The sequence below is a fragment of the Balearica regulorum genome, chromosome 1 (genome assembly GCF_011004875.1).
Source record: "Balearica regulorum gibbericeps isolate bBalReg1 chromosome 1, bBalReg1.pri, whole genome shotgun sequence".
NCBI classification, from domain to species: domain Eukaryota; kingdom Metazoa; phylum Chordata; class Aves; order Gruiformes; family Gruidae; genus Balearica; species Balearica regulorum.
The window spans coordinates 101234602-101251046 of NC_046184.1; the positions used below are offsets into that span (position 1 = coordinate 101234602).

The 16445-nt window shown below is 40.9% G+C and overlaps 1 protein-coding gene across 1 annotated transcript; it reads right to left on the reverse strand.

Annotated features, from left to right (window-relative positions):
- Positions 1 to 321: 321 nt before the first annotated feature.
- On the reverse strand, positions 322 to 15573 carry MAEL (maelstrom spermatogenic transposon silencer). Its single transcript, XM_075768749.1, has 12 exons — positions 15387 to 15573; positions 14583 to 14669; positions 12350 to 12452; positions 9151 to 9306; positions 8587 to 8628; positions 7578 to 7705; positions 6648 to 6702; positions 5916 to 6057; positions 4629 to 4691; positions 3631 to 3763; positions 3298 to 3376; positions 322 to 2491 (listed from the first exon to the last, which is right to left on the reverse strand). Exons 1-12 carry the CDS (start codon positions 15516 to 15518, stop codon positions 2376 to 2378), a joined length of 1236 nt encoding a protein of 411 aa, XP_075624864.1. The 5' UTR covers positions 15519 to 15573; the 3' UTR covers positions 322 to 2375.
- Positions 15574 to 16445: the final 872 nt, after the last annotated feature.

A 16445-nucleotide genomic window follows, 5' to 3' on the forward strand; every position in this document is an offset into this window, starting at 1 on the left:
AAAACAACTCTTTAGACAGTTCAATTTGCATGATGCCTATACACCCATATAGTTACTGTTACTTTTTACCATATGGAAAGTACATGTTAAAAACTTCCAGGCTGCATCACTCAAACTCTGCTCAAGGGCCATTCTGCCTTCACTTGGTTTTCTTTCCCCTTGAGAATTTTGTCATGCAACTGGGGACAATTTTGTTCTGATTCTGACCCACAGTTTGTGCCTAACCAGCACCATTCCTTGCACTTTAGTATGATAAGGTTTTAAGTCACCATCTTCCCCTCATCTTTGCTTTTCCATTAAAGGAGAGAAGCATTACTGTATTGTGCTTATTAAGCAGAATTTATTTTTCAAGAAATCAAACAGAGTTTCAAATTGCAAAACAGCCAGGGAAGCAGAGTTCCAAAATGAAAGAATTTTCTATCATCCTTCAATAGCTGTTAGGGATTCCCCTCAGTATATGCAGAATAATAGTACTAAATGGGCAACATCAAGTTAGTGTACTCATTCTCATTATATAGATCTTACAGTTTTCACTACAAAAGCCACCACAGGTTGTTGCTTATTACAGTAAAACAGTTACTGCCCTAGTTAACAACCCACTGCCTACAGCACATAACTAGGTCTTCTACAGCTTATGTACTATTTTAAGGTACAGGTGATAAGATACAGGCATGCCATGGAACCCTAACTCTGCATTTCTCTTCTTAAGAACTGAAACATGAAACTTTTATTGCAACATTAACCTCTGAAAATAATTCAGAGATTACAGTTCTGTATGTTTTGAAATGTCAATGCAGCAATGGCTGTCAGTTAAGAAAAAACTCAACTCTACTCAATGCACTCTTACTCTGTTACAACGTTCCCAGATGCTTCATTGATAAATCTCAGTCTTACAGGTTTATTGTCCCTTATCTGGCAAAATTTAGCAGGTATAACAACAGTCTCAAAGGAAGGAAACACAGAATAATTAAAGAAAATTCAGTAATATAAGCAAACTGTTAGGTAAGAGGCATCAAAATGGTTCAGTGATCCTGCAATACTGGAAGAAGGGCTTCAACTGGCTGTACAGCAACTGTAACAGGCTTCCAACTAAACCAGCAATTGGCCTTTGACCTACTGATCAGAATGCTTGAGTTTATTCATAAATGTGTTGACCCCTTATTTTGGTTGAGCTTTGGGGTTTGTTTGGTTGGCTTTTTCCCCTCCCCCCCATTATCCAAAAGAATGACCTACTAATTTTGAATTTCAGTTCCTACAAGGAATGAAGTAAGTATCTTCTCACAGTTAGTTGCTATGGAAATAGTATTTCACAACTGGACCTCTATTGGAACAAAATGTAGACACACCACCAAAAATGAGCTCTTATTTCTGAGAATCAGTTGCTTAGACACACAGACTAAAGATGAGGGTTGGATAACAGAAAACTTTTTGGAGACTCTTCCAAGACTTGTACCTCCATAAAATGGAACATCTAACTTCTCAGTTATATGTTGTACTGTCTCCCAGTTTTTACGTGCCCTCAAATAATTATGCCTGGTATCTACCCAGACTGACTAAACTTGTGAAATTATATCTGCAGATTAATATATCAGTTTGAATTTGACATTCCTTTCCAAAAAAACCCGTAAGACCTACACTCCTTTTCAGTCTGCAAGTTTGAGTGACATGCTTTTTTTAGAGAGAAAACTGATGCAAAGGAAAAAAATATCTATGTTGTACTTGTTCCTGATGCATATAGCCTGTGCCTCTAAAACAACATTAATAGAAGAAATGTGGTGGCAAATTTATCCATCTAAGATATTTTATAAAAAGTCTGCTTTTTTGCCTTGAATGACCACTCTAATTCTTCATGGCTAAAACTGACAGATTATAGGAAACCTTTGAGACTCTTATACCTTTAATACCCCTAGTGCCTTTCGTACCTTCAATGCTCCCCCCCATCATCTTTTGGGGAGAGACTGTTATACACTGAAATTCTCTCTTTCACAAACAGAAAAGGGGAAGGAGGTTGTTAAGGAAGAAATAAAGCACTTGTTTAAAGTCACATTGGCCACAAAAGAATTCTTCTAACCCAATGATATTGACTAATCGATCTTGAATTTGCACTCCACCATTCTGAAACAGAACTAGCATGGCATATATTTTTAAAGAGAGGATGGCACTGCCAGGTCCCTTCGACATAAGTCTTCCTGTAGATAACAAGCAAGATTTTTTTCTTATTTAAATCCAGTCAATAGTCTTATCATTCTAACAAGAACTTGAACTGTCAAGGGTTGCACGTAAGATGAAAAACTGCAGTTTGGAGAAACTGCTGGTTATCTTAGGGAAACAAGGAAAATCAGAATGCACAGACGTCCTGGATGTAAAAATGATTTTCAGCTACTGAAAGATTTGGATAGATCAGAGGCACTTTTCAGCAATCGAGTAATTCCTCTTCCTCGCACGGTAGTTGTTCCATAAAGGGAAGTCTTCACACCACATGGAGAATCACCTATTAAAGTAAATACAGTTTGCAAATCAAATCAGTATGCAAATTACATAAATTAATGGCATTGTTCTTCATATGCAGCGGAGCTGAACCTATTCAATATCTCTATTGCAAGAAGTCAGAGACAGGGGTTCTGTCCTCTACAAACACCTAGACCATGTAAGATTTCATGATTTATAGTTGGAACAGTTTTGGAATTGAATTCAGCGTGTATTTTATATGCAAGAGAATAAGCTACAAATTCAGAATTCCTACAGTTATATGTCTTGCAAACTTCATTCTGCTCCTCTGAAGATTAGCCATGAACTGCCCAAATAAATTGAGCTCACATGCTTTCTATTAAGAAAAAAATTGTCTCCAAAAAGAAGACTTTAAATGAGCAGTCTTTAAAAACTGAGTTATAACAGAATACTTTCAGCAAGTACCAGCTGAGTCTGCACAAATAATGACTTAAGAGCAAGGAGAGTATTTTAAAGATGGCCCTGCCTCAAAGCACCTATGCATATGAGAACGGACTTCATGTAGCAGAAAAATAAGTGGGTATAAATCAGAGAGCAACATTTATAAGAAAATCTAAATTTGAGAGATCTTTTTGACCACAAGATTATGTCCAGTAAGAAAAGGGAAGCTCTTTGTGTCTTCAAAAATTCAGTGAACTCCACATGCAGGTATAAGCACAGATCATGCAGAGCTGTTTAAGCTTTATGCCACTGACAGGCAACATCTAAGCCTAGAAATTTGAAAAATCAGCAACTAGATTAGTTTTAAATACCTCTTTCCCCTTACAAATGTGGAAGTTTCAAACTCACAATTAGAAGGGACAAACTCTTGATCCTGACTTGGAGAAGCGAAATGTCTGTCACATCCAGAACCCTCAGCCTTCATTTTCTGTATTAAGAAATAAACATTCAAAATAATGTGTCTTCTAAAATGCAGTATACACTACTATCCATGAAACCTATGAACTATGGTCAAAAATCACAAGAAATGACCCAGCTAGTGATTATCTTTCTTTCATCAGTCTGCCCAATACATGTCACAAAAGACAGCATCCAAACAGAAAACAGCTAGCCTGAAATTGTCAAGTTTGAACATTTGAGTTAACTAGAAATAAAACAGGATACCAGTCTAAAGAATCTGACCTGAAAACGTCCAGCATCCAGTATCACCATCTTGGTATTTGTGCTTTCACCATAATCAGAGTCTTGAAGAGGCAGGTGTGCTGCTGTCAGTGAGACTCCATACACACCAGCTAAAGATTTACTGATGCAATAACTTGATTTGAGAAAAAAAAGAAAAGAAAAGCTTGGCTAAGAGGGCTGTAATGCTCATGTACAGAAGCACAGCATTTTTAGTTCAACTGCCCAAACAAAAGCAACCACAGACTGAGATGCACAGAGCAGATAACAGAGGGCAGAAGGACATTATCACAGCAGCTAAATAGTTACCCCCGCATCCTTCCAAGACCACCAGCCTATTCTACATGAAATTCAAACAACTGCTTCCCCACACTATCAAACACAGCCACTGTGAAAAGCAACATTTTTTTTTGCAAGGTATAGCAGTATATAATGAGAGGGTTTTTTTGAATGAAAGACTATTCATTATTATATCTCTCAAAGTGCTACTACTGCTACTGACTGAAATCTTAAATAGTATTTCCTTTTTTCCCCAACTATTTACTTCCCCTTTCCCCACACCAAAAACATTACAGAACCTTCTGTATCTACATTATACGTAAGGCAGTATAAAAGTTTCCAAAGTAGAGATATACTAGAATATACTGAGAATTTCTCATCAAATACAGGTATACTAAACCTCTGAAGAAAACCAGGGAGTTCTAACATAATTAACACTTTGCTCAACTGTCCAATAGTAAGTGGTGGTAGTGAAGGGATGACTATAGAGCAATAGACATTACTATCACAGAAATCACATTAGATTACAGCATATTGCTAAGCCATACAAAAAACAATGAAAGTTACAAATAGAACAAAATCTTGGGGGTGGAGGGAAGAAATAAAACTCAAGATCTAGAACCACAGGGCTCCAGGCAGTCAGAGAAGCCAGAGCCATAAATACGTGCACCTAACGAAATAAAAAGTCATCATACTGCAGATAACTCCTTAGCAATACTCACGCAATTTTCTTACAGGATGCCAAAGCACAGCAGAGTATATCATTCTCTTCATGCCACTTGCACCTACAAGAAATTAAGTTCAGGTTTTATTTCAGAAGCATCTACATCGTTAATCAACATGAATAGTTGGTCTGGTCAGAAGGAACAGGAACAAATGTTAAAGATGCTATCTTTTTGTCTCAGTGACCATATAGTAGCTTTGAAATTTCACAGAGGACCAGTATTCAATAACTAACCTGTAAGTGGTTTATGCAGAGTTAAAAGACATGCTTGACAGGCAGCATGCTTCATGCTGAGGTGGGGGGGAGAAGGGAGAAAAGAGAATCCCAGGAAACAAATAGAATTTAAAGGTAACAGTTTAGAGTTTCCCATTAATGTGAAATAGCTCCTCTTAGTAGAAGCATCCCCACTTTCTTTTCCAAATGTGTGTTTTAAAGCGCAGTTTTCCATTCTTGTTAAGGTCTCCCTCTAGTGTGAAGATTGTCATGGAAAATGGAAAACTGCCTGACCGTAAAAAGATAAAGTGAGACTGATTATATCCCAATGGGTTTTAAAATCCATACTGTAAGCAGACTTCCAAGAATAATTCAAAGATCTGCTAAAATTTAAAATCAAATTATTGGTTCTTACTTAAACCAGTATCAGTGGAAAAGTTAAAGTATATTTCTAAGGTAACTGCGTCATCACTAAATAGTCTCCTGCAACACCACAAGCTGCATACCACTTCTTTGTACAAACACAGAAGAATCTGAAAGGATTCAAGATACTTTAAAAAAAAAGCATAGAAATCCTACAAAGTAAATAGGATTCCAGATGTGTAATAAAGAACATTCATTCTAGAAGAAAAAAACCCCACAACATAGGATCTAGCTTAATGCTTATGCTTGAGAACTTGATTTATACCACTGGCAAACATACCTTGTCCCTTATCACAGTAGCAGCATTAGGCATTTGATGTATAAGAACAGCCAGGTCCCATCCAAATGACACTTCTAAGAGAGTCCGAATCTTCTCACTTCTACAATTTCCAATTAAATACCACCATGTATTTTATTCCCATTTTTCACTTCCTCAATTAGGCCTCAGACTCAGAATTAAAAAGCCATTTATCTTTACACTTCTTTCAGAAAAGTATTTTTCATTTCCGGTTGTACACATGATGTGACAAGAAGCATTTCTGGTTAGAAGGCTTGCAGAACATTCTAGCCTAACAGCATATAAGCTGTATGTAGGGCACAAAGACACATCAGGCTAATAAACATTTTCAGAAAGAACCCCCCAACATACCTGGTATTACTGGAGAAATCCCACAGAAAGACATCCAGTTCTCTACACACCCAAGTCTTGGATGGCTCCTTTTGGTATTTCTTCTGGTACAGTTCTATTACCAGGTCTTCTACAGCAAGAAGCTCCAGATGGCTCTCAATGCCTATAGCTCAGAGAAAATCCAGGTCAGAAGAACAAAAGTGTCAATCAATATTCTGCTCAGCTCACTTCTCAGCCCCTGTTCATTGCCCAGCCTCTTACCAGAGCATCAAAGCTCTTGTAAACCTTAATAAACTATTTTACCAGTGGTTTTAATAAAATTTGGCTTCCTAGCAAAGTGGGTCACCCTATGTTCCCCTAATTTTCTCCACTTCAGTAATGATGTATCCTACTTGCGGGTCATCTCTCCTGAGAAGCTGTTCGTTTTCCCGTGTGTTGCCATACACTCACCTTCACAGTAATCTCACTCTAGTGCTCCTTTAACTGCCTGAGCAAGAAACTTTATGTTATTCTATGGATGTGCTCATTAGCCAGTTAGCTGATCATGCTGCTGTTTTACTGTCACAGATGGGGAGGAAAAGAAGAGGGAGAAGCGTGCAAAATAGTTCTAGCTATCAGTATCAGCTTTTATGAAACCTTTGAGAACCAGAGATTTTCAAATACAGCTGTCCATGATTACATAAGCCTTCTTTCTTGGGGCAGGGGAGGGGGGGGTGCAGGGGGGAGGAAGGCCAGAAATGATGCATTTCCCACCTGTTATGCTAGCCATTCGATTGAGACACCAGTTAATTCGGAATCTGTCATGAGACTAGAGGAAAGAAAATTCCAGTCACATTGAAGTATGGTATATAACTCTGACATCTGCAAGACTTCTGACTATGTTTGAAAAAGTCACCTCTAAACCAAAATTCAATGTTTGTAGGACTGAATGTATATTCTTCCTGAAAATTACCTTGAAGAACCAAATGACACAGATTCTTTCCAACCAAACCCCAGGAGAAATTCTGGGCTAATGTCTAGGGACAGGTTAAAGGGTAACCCATACTACAGATATCTCTGTTAAGTGCTGTGAGGTATTTTTTCCATGTGTATTTCTTCAGAGTCCTATATTTATGGATGGAGCCCAAGATCTTGACCCTCCCCACCTTTTTAAGGATTAACATTAGGCTTGAATGGAATCAAAATGTAATACAGCTGTCATGAATCTTAAACACCTCTGAATCCTAACATTTTGTTTTGATCACTGGCAAATGAAACTTAAGCAAAAATTAAGATGTATGGTATTCTCATGGGGAAAGAGTCATTAAAACATAAAAACATACCTTATAAAAGCAGAGTTATGTGACTATTATTCAGCACAATCAATTTAACTCAATCTTAAGAGCACTTAACCTAAGTCTAAACAATGTCAGAGACCAAGTGAAATGTTCATCAGTAGACTAGAGCCAGAAGTGCAGGCTGAAAAAAAAAAGGCAGAAAATCAGGTCTCTGCTTTATAAAAAAGTTGGCTTCTAGGGGCCATTTCTTCCTGCAGGGAACTGGGAAACTTTGCAAAAGAGTGTCTTTTCCCACTCATTTGCACATTTTTTTTTAGGCTTTAGAGTGAAGTATCTCCTTAGTCATCTAACAGAAGTGAAATTAGATGTTTTGATTTAGAGCATCTTACTTTGACCTTGACCATACCCTGCAGTAAAAGTGACGCCGAACACCGCTGGCTGGTTGGACAAACTCAAGAAGTTCCCGTAAGACAACCGCATAACAAGTACGTGAAACATGAAATCCAGATACAGGGATCTTATGAGTGGCATCACCTAATGAAGGGGGAAGAGGGGAGGGCAGAAAACCCCCCCAAGTTATGAGAAGTCCCATTTCCTTAAATGATACAGTTCCCCCTTCCTTTGTATCTTTTTATATACATTTATGTATACATACAAACACACACACCTCCTCTTCTCTACAAGCAGTGTCTGTGATTAAGCTATCAAAATCTTGCTTCTGCCAGCAGAAGACTGGCAGGTCTGGGCTGTGAGCAAACACGCACACACTTACCCCTTTTTAAAAAAGCCATGATCTAAGTATTTGATGTTGGAAAACATGGGCCAAGTTTGTTCCCTCTGTACACAAGGGAAGGAGGTGTCCCAACAGAAACAAACTGGAATCTATAAACATTACTTGAGAGTCACAAGGGAAACAAGGCAGGCCAAGCCAGACACAACAATGGTATAAACACTTTTAACTTTGTTGATATACGTAAAGCTGCAACACACAACTTTTAAATACAAACTACTATCTTTGAGTTACCCTATTACGAATTAGCACATCATGCTGAAGATATACACAAGGACTATCAAATGACTGCTCAGATGGGCTTGAAAGCATTTAAAGCCATACAAAGTTGTCCCATTTAAGAATACTGCAGTTATTATTGAATTAAAAAAGGAAGACAGAATACAAATAACTGCCATTAAAAAAACCCAAACATTTTGGATGAAGTGCTCTGCCATTTGTGGGTACAAGAAACATATAAAAGGTGACTGCAATGAGCTGCTCTGTCACTCCTTTCTCTTCAAAATTTGACAAGTTCCCCGAAGGTGAAATTGTAGACTTACAAAACACTTGGATACAGATCACATAGGCTGAGTCTAAAACTGTACACCTTGGCATACCATTCTTTTTCTCCATTGATACTCACTAGCAGCCTGGCAGTGGTACCGAAAACCACGTGGTGGTACTTCTGCAGAAGAGTGAGGAGACAGAAGAAATAGAACAATCATCATCCAACATCCACAATGACAGATCCTTAACTCTCAATTATACACCATAGTTTCACATTCAGAAAGGAACAGCTTCATCTTCCCCTGTGGCCTGGTACAAGAACCACAACTAATTTCAAGAAAGTTATTTTCAGTTATATGCATTTTAAAAAACAAAGTATATTGTATAATGTGTCTGTGCTTACGTCCAGTCAAGACAAACATGTTTTTCATTGGCATGGAACATAAACCACAAACATCTGAAGGTCCTCCTGGATTTATTCTACCCTCTTTGAAGTTTCAGGCGGTTCTGATGCTTAAGTCCATCTCTTCAGAAACAATCAACTCCAATATTTTCAGAAGTCCAACCACTTATAGTCAAAGAAATAAACCTGTCTTAATACCAGAAATCTAATCTGGGCAGCATTAAGTGACACTAGGAAGCCTCCCTCTCACCCCAAAGCAAGATGAACTACTTCTTGTCTCCCTTCCTTGGAACTCACCTGGATCTATGAAGTGATGGAAATCAGCCATTATGCCATCCTGTATGGAGTACTTGACACACCCAATCTCACAAGGAAGGAAGCGCTGTTCACAGTGGGATGGCAGCTTGCCATGGCTGTAAATGTTCAGGAAGTAGAAGATGTTTGCAATCACAGCTGAAAAGGAAAAAAAAATTTTATTTTTTTTTTCAGAAGAGCCACCAGAGGTTACAGCAAGGCATCCTGGCCTTACCTCATCCAGCAAAAGCTTTGGTACACTTTACCACATGAGTAAGTAGAGTAATGACCAAGTAAAACACACAGATCTTTCTCTGTATCTGAGACAACAAGGCAACTAATACTTATGCAAAAGTCAGGCATATTGGTAGTCCTGGTACACCTTCCATAGATGTGCAGAGATCAGGGGAAGAAAAAAAAACAACAAACAATTGAAAAAATAAATAAAACCTCAACCCCACAAGAATGTTAAGAAGCCTGGAATCCAACAGGAACTATTCCTTTTTATGATAGTTTTCTTCACTCTTTAGGAAAATAAGGTTAGAAACAAAATCAGCAACTGCAAAGCAGCCTCACAAGCTCAATTCAGTAACTTACACAAGTTAAATGAGCTGGTAATAATCTTCTGGGGTAAGAGGAGATGAGAAGTCTGCTAATTAAAAGGACTGCTTTTCCTCCACTAAATGAACTCCCAAAGAAGGTGGCAAGAATACCCAAGGCAAATGTTAAGAAATAAATTTATCATTTACTAATTTAAAAAGCATCCAACTATGAAAAATATTTCACAATACACCTTAACCCTTCTCTTCATGAATGTCACATCATGTTCTCCCTGAAGTTTAAGGTAGCTATTTAATCCTTACCGTTAAGTTCTGCCCCTCATCAAAAAAATCTGACTGGTTCTACTAAATAATAGAGATGCATAACTTTTGTGGTGGGTTGACCCTGGCTGGGGGCCAGGTGCCCACCAGAGCCGCTCTATCACTCCCCTCCTTCACCAGATAGGGGAGAAAAAGTACAATGAAAAGCTTATGGGTTGAGATAAGGACAGGGAGAGATCACTCACTGATTATCGTCATGAGCAAAACAGACCGAACTTAGAGAGGGAATTCATCTAATTTATTACTAAGCAAAACAGAGTAGAGGAATGAGAAATAAAATCAAATCCTAAAACACCTCCCCCCACCCCTCCCATCTTCCCAGGCTCAACTTCACTCCCGGCTTCAACCTCCTCCCCCCTCAGCAGCACAGGGGGACGGGGAATGGGCGTTACGGTCAGTTCATCACATGTTCTTTCTGCCGCTTCTTCATCCTCAGGGGGAGGACTCCTCTCATTGTCCCCCTGCTCCAGCAAGGAGTCCCTCCCACGGGCTACAGTCCTTCATGAACTGCTCCAGCGTGGGTCTCTCCCATGGGGTGCAGACCTTCAGGAGCAAACTGCTCCAGCGTGGGTCCCCCACGGGGTCACAAGTCCTGCCAGCAAACCTGCTCTGGCGTGGGCTCCTCTCTCCACGGATCCACAGGTCCTGCCAGGAGCTTGCTCCAGCATGGGCTTCCCACGGGGCCACAGCCTCCTTCAGGTGCCTCCACCTGCTCCAGAATGGGGTCCTCCACGGGCTGCAGGTGGAATCTCTACACCCCCTCATCCTCCCTCCATGGGCTGCAGGGGGACAGCCTGCTTCACCATGGTCTTCACCACAGGCTGCAGGGGGATCTCTGCTCCGGCGCCTGGAGCACCTCCTGCCCCTCCTTCTGCACTGACCTTGGTGTCTGCAGAGTTTCTTACATCTTCTCACTCCTCTCTCCAGCTGCAAAAGCGCTGTTTTTTTCCTTCTTAAATATGTTATCACAGAGGTGCTGATGGGCTTGGCCTTGGCCAGCGGCGGGTCCATCTTGGAGCCGGCTGGCATTGGCTCTGTCAGACACAGGGGAAGCTTCTAGCAGCTTCTCACAGAAGCCACCCCTGTAGCTCCCCCCCCCCGCCAAAACCTTGCCACGCAAAACCAACACACTGGTTTTATATAGAAACAATGCTGTATGCCAGACTTTACAGCATTTAACACCAGTTGTCCTAAGCCTGAATGCTGGTGCTCTCTTACATGGGTCTTAAACTCTACAAGCTGTGGGGTCATAGGAAAGATACCTCCCTTTACCTGAGTCTGAACTGCTCTCCTTATGAAAAAAAAAAAAAGGATATAGCTACAGGACTTTTAGTGAGAAACATTAAGGAGCAGCATCACAAAATAAGTCTCAGTTACCCCTTACCATTATCGTTCTCATTCAGTTTATGTATCAATTGTGTCAGCTCAAGCTACCACGATCAACCTGATCAGATTTGCACCACAATGACAGGGGAGCATGACCTCTGGCAAAGAGGACGCTAACAGGTATTACACTTTTTTATGGAGCTACTCTTTCCTGCCCCTCCATAACCATGACAACACGAAAATAGTTCAAGAGACTTGTTAGGTAAAAGGCTGGAGCTGAAACTTAACCACACAGCAGATACAGCTTATATTAACTGGCTGCCTGACTTACCTTGTAAGCACTACCATTTATCATTTTTCAGAATAATGTAATATTCATGGGGAAAAGATTACAGATGTGTTCATTATTCAATTCTAATCAAAACATCCATTCGAAGAGGGGGTACAGATAAGAAACATTTAGTTTTCAAGAGTTCTTTCAATAAGGAAGCAAGCCAGGATGTTATAAAAGCACTAGCAAAGTACATATCCCCCCTTTTATTATCCTGAAGAGGCCAGGTCATCATTTTATTTAACACCTCTACCACACAAATTTTGAACTTTGGTATCTAACCCTCTTCACTCTTTATAATTGGTACAAGAATTCTTTTATGCTGAACTTGGATCGGGCCTTGTAAACCATAAACGTAGGAGTTGAAGAATTACCTTTTTCTTAAAAACCTTGAAATAATCATAAAGACCCTATCAGTGGCTATACTCCTATCAAGCTAAAAAAGCAGAGGATAGAATTATTGGGGGGGGGGGGGAAGGGACATTTGCACTGATTTCCCTCTATACTACAAAAGACCTTTTTTGAGCAGTAGACCATTAGTTTAAAACAAAGAAACAGATGGCTATTAGTGAAACATAAACAGCCTTTGTATAGGTACCATTGAGAATATCTACAAAGGGCAAGCTTTTATCTATCAGGATCAACTGCTTTAAGATTACTATACCCTGATCATTCTTCCAAGACATAGCAGAGGCATCTGGTAGAGAAGTAACACTGGACATCTTTGTGGTCAGACAAGCAGGAACTGGATGAGCCAGATTATGGGTCTGGAAAAGATGAAAAAGGTTAAAAAAAAGTCAGAAGAGTCTACTAACCCCCAACAAAGGCCTTCACCTCCTTCTATTAGAGGAACATATGATGTCTACTAACAGTTATGGTTAGGTGGAACAAGCCTGCAGTTTACAGACAAATGCCTGGGTACCTGCAGACTGGGAAGACAAGATTTCTCTTCTGACAAAAGAGAGAGGTATCTTAGCACCTTGGTCAACTTGCTACAACTGGAACGAACTACAGCTGAATTTACAAAACGTAATTAAAAAAATTTTAAAAATGATTGATAGGTTCAACCACTTGACACTGGCAAGGAACTTTTCAAATTGGAATTTCAAAACTTTTTCCATAAACTTTTTCATAAAGTTTGGCACACACGTTAGTTGCCTTTGACTAGGAATGGAATTGATGAAAAGCTGATAAAGCCTGAAGGAAGTAATCAGGTTGCTCTGGCACAGAGCAAGTAAGAGGAGCACATGTGCCCATGAAGCACTGCAAATCCATGCATGAACAATAAACTTTTAAGAGGACAGGAAGAGAAACCTGGCAGACTTAGAGAATTCAATCATTCAAGACCCACATTGGGAATAATATCCACATCTAGGTACGCTAACTCCAGATGACCACCTTAGTCAATGTTTGTTATCAGGTTGAACTATTTAAAATAAAATGAGGAATTAGTCTCATCCAAGTAAGCTTAGGTCATTTCCAAAAGACCAAGACCTTTCACTACACAAAATAACTGTAGCTGCCTATGCACAGGGGTGTGATTACTAAATAAAGATCACAATCTCATACATACACACTTCCCTATTTTCACTGACAGGCAATAAGGATGATGTTCTTTATTTCAGTAAAGCAATTATTCCTTTCCTTGATTACAGATTTCTAAAATGCTACCGCTTATGGAAGGAAATACAGAAGCCTCTATTTATGACTTGTCATTTCATGTAGCTCTCCATTATAGATGAAAACGGAACTTCATTAATTACATACCCCTAGCCTGCTAAATAACACAATGATTTTTAACACCATGTTTTAAATGGCTCTTTTCCATACGAGTAGGCCCACAAAATCAGAAACATCTCCCTACTAGTCTAGATTATTAAATTACCTGACCCAGATTTAGTAGTTATTCCAAACTATGACCATCCCATCATTCTCTCTAGCATTGTGTGTTTTAAACTCCTAAAAATTTACCCTCACCAGTAATTCGTAGTTCATAGTCAGTATCTAGCAATATGGGATGAAGCTGTAAATGCATTATTACCCATTTACTCAATCAGGCTCTTTGCTTTGACACACAAGTTTTTACGCTGCCAACCAAGACTGGAACTAACTAAGCTTTCTGACACCTCAAATAATTCAAACTCTGAAGCAAACTATGCTTCAGGGAACTGCTGGGAGAGGGAGAAATAGAAGGAAAAAAAAAAGGAAAAAAAGGACACCCCCCCCCCCCTTTTCAAGACAGTAAATAGTAGAAGGGATCCATTTCATGCTATTGCTGACAGCAAGCACATTCAGCTTAATGTAACTGCTTAATTCTACATTGTGGGATTTTGTCCTCCACCATAGCGTTACTATTCTCTCCATAATCAAACCAATCAAAAAATAATGGCAAGGTATAATTATTCTTTTTCTGCATATGTTGCAAAGTTTCATTGACCTGGTTCACCACACAGCCACTCAAGAATACCAAATCAAGATGTGGTTTCAAGCCATCAGACAAGAAACACCTAAATTACGGATATCCATGAAGCAAAAGGAACATGAACCTATCACCAGAAGTCATACCAATTTAGTCTTAGAAGTAAAAAAGTCAGTCACTGCAAAATATTGTTAAACATAAAACTAAGTTGTTAGAGAACTACATTTTACTTGGTAAAAGAGCCCATAGGGACAAGCTGTGCTAATTTAAAATGGTACAGAGTATTCTCACCCTCAATTCAAACCAGAACAATTTCCACTTAACCTTTATAATGGTATGGACAACCGCAGCAGCCATAACCTCCAAAGGCTGGAGGCTACGGAGAGCAGATGACTTTCCATAGCTGACCAAACCCCAATACCACTTACTCCCCCTCTTATTTAGCTACATTGAAGGGTGTTCCTTTCTCAGCATTTACCTCTTTTGCTGTCTTCTGAGGGTTTTTCTTTTCATTCCACTTACGAGCCTTCTCTGTATATACCATCTTTTTTTCCTTAGTAAGCAACTTGAAATAAAATGAATTGTTAAAAAAAGTTTTTTACTGCTTCCTTCTAGTAGTCCCACAAACCAACAAACTGCATGTAAGAAATTAATTGTGCATTTCTAAGGGACATTATCAATGCTTGGCAAGAACTGCTAACATTGACTCAAACGTTTCCAGTAGCTTTTTCTCTAACAAAGCTGCAAGCTTTGATTTAAAACACCTAGCAAGCACATGCTTCTGAAGCACCTTCAGAGGGCAAACTAGCACTGCCCCACCACAAACAAGAGGTCTTCCAAAGGTACTCTTGCCAGCCAGGGATGCCACTACCATCATACGCAATCCAGAGCTGCCCCCCTGCAGCTGAGGGGAGGGCAGCATAGCTTGTGCTTCTCAGCTAGAACCAGCTGAGGCCACACAGGATGCCCATTTCAACCACTAAATACACATCAGCTGAGCCACCAGCTAGTTCACCCTCCAGGAAAGGCCATGCTGACATTTCCTCCCCCACATAACCTGCAGAGGGGCACCACACAGATCCACCTGATGGGTGCTGGTTGCCCACCACCAAGGGGCAGGCAAACTGCTATGTAACCCACGGCCCAGGCACACTGCGGCTGGAGCAGGACGGCGCCGCGGGCCTCCCTCCTGCCCTCCCCGCCATTAAACTGCGTTAACCCGAGGCCGTCCCCCCCCCGCAGGACGCCAGAGAGGCGAGGGGCGGCCGGCAGGACCCCTCACCGCCCACGCCTGGGAGCAGTAGGGAACGGCGTCGACTACGCGGACGACGGGCAGCCCGCGCCGCTGCAGCTCGGGCAGCTGATCGCGCACGAAGAAGTAATATGGGCTGCGGGAACCCTTGCGGTGCGCCATGGCCCCCGCCAACCTCCTCTGGCCTGGGGCTCGCCCCGCCAGAGCACAAGTAGGTCGCGGCGAGGCTGGGCTCTGCCCCCGGGGCGGGGCTTCGTGAGGAGCTGCCGGCGGGGCGAGGCGGGGCACGCACGCGCCCGCCCTCGTCTTTTGGCGGCAAGAGGAGGATAAGCGTTACGCGTAACGGCCGCCCGTTCTCCTGGGTGCCGGGGTCAGAAGTGGCCCGGGCGGTTCTTGTCCCGTTCACACCTCAGGTTTTAGCCGTCACCTCAAGATGGGCCTTGAGGAGAGCGTGGCAGGGTTGTCTGTTGTTTATAGTTTTTTGTTATTTTGTTTGGGATTTTATTTAACGTTCTTGGGTGCTGAAGGATAAGAAATAACCAGTGGGAGCAATAGCTTATACCAAGTTCTTGTCAATACTCCAAATGCAGGCTCCCTACCCTCACAAAATGGCAGTATACTGATTTTTCAAAATAAAAGGGTCATACTACTCTATATCTTCTCAATCTGAATAATGTATACTAAATTTAATAAAATCCTTACAAAGAGTCACTACATTCATTTATGCAAATAGATATGTTCATATGTATAAACAAGCAAAAAAGGAACAGACTCACAGAAGGGTAGGGGTTGGAAGGGACCTCTGGAGATCATCCAGTCCAACCCCCCTGCTAGAGCAGGATCACCTAGAGTAGGTTGCACAGGATGGCGTCCAGGTGGGTTTTGAATATCTCCAGGGAAGGAGACTCCACAACCTCTCTGGGCAGCCTGTCCCAGTGCTCGGTCACCCTTACAGTGAAGAAGTTTTTCCTCATGTTGAGATGGAACTTCCTGTGTTCCAGTTTGTGCCCATTGCCCCTTGTCCTGTCACTGGGCACCACTGAAAAGGGTCTGGCCCCATCCTCTCGACACCTGCCCTTTAGATATTTA

What these genes read in the sequence shown, in the direction of transcription:
- MAEL (XM_075768749.1), bottom strand. Translation starts at nt 15,518, where the DNA reads ATGGCGCACCGCAAGGGTTCCCGCAGCCCATATTACTTCTTCGTGCGC. An exon ending in CTCAGAAGACAGCAAAAGAG is followed by an intron (nt 12,453 to 14,582) that starts GTAAATGCTGAG and finishes CATCTTTTCCAG; the next exon opens with ACCCATAATCTGGCTCATCC. An exon ending in CCATCACTTCATAGATCCAG is followed by an intron (nt 8,629 to 9,150) that starts GTGAGTTCCAAG and finishes ACTCTTCTGCAG; the next exon opens with AAGTACCACCACGTGGTTTT.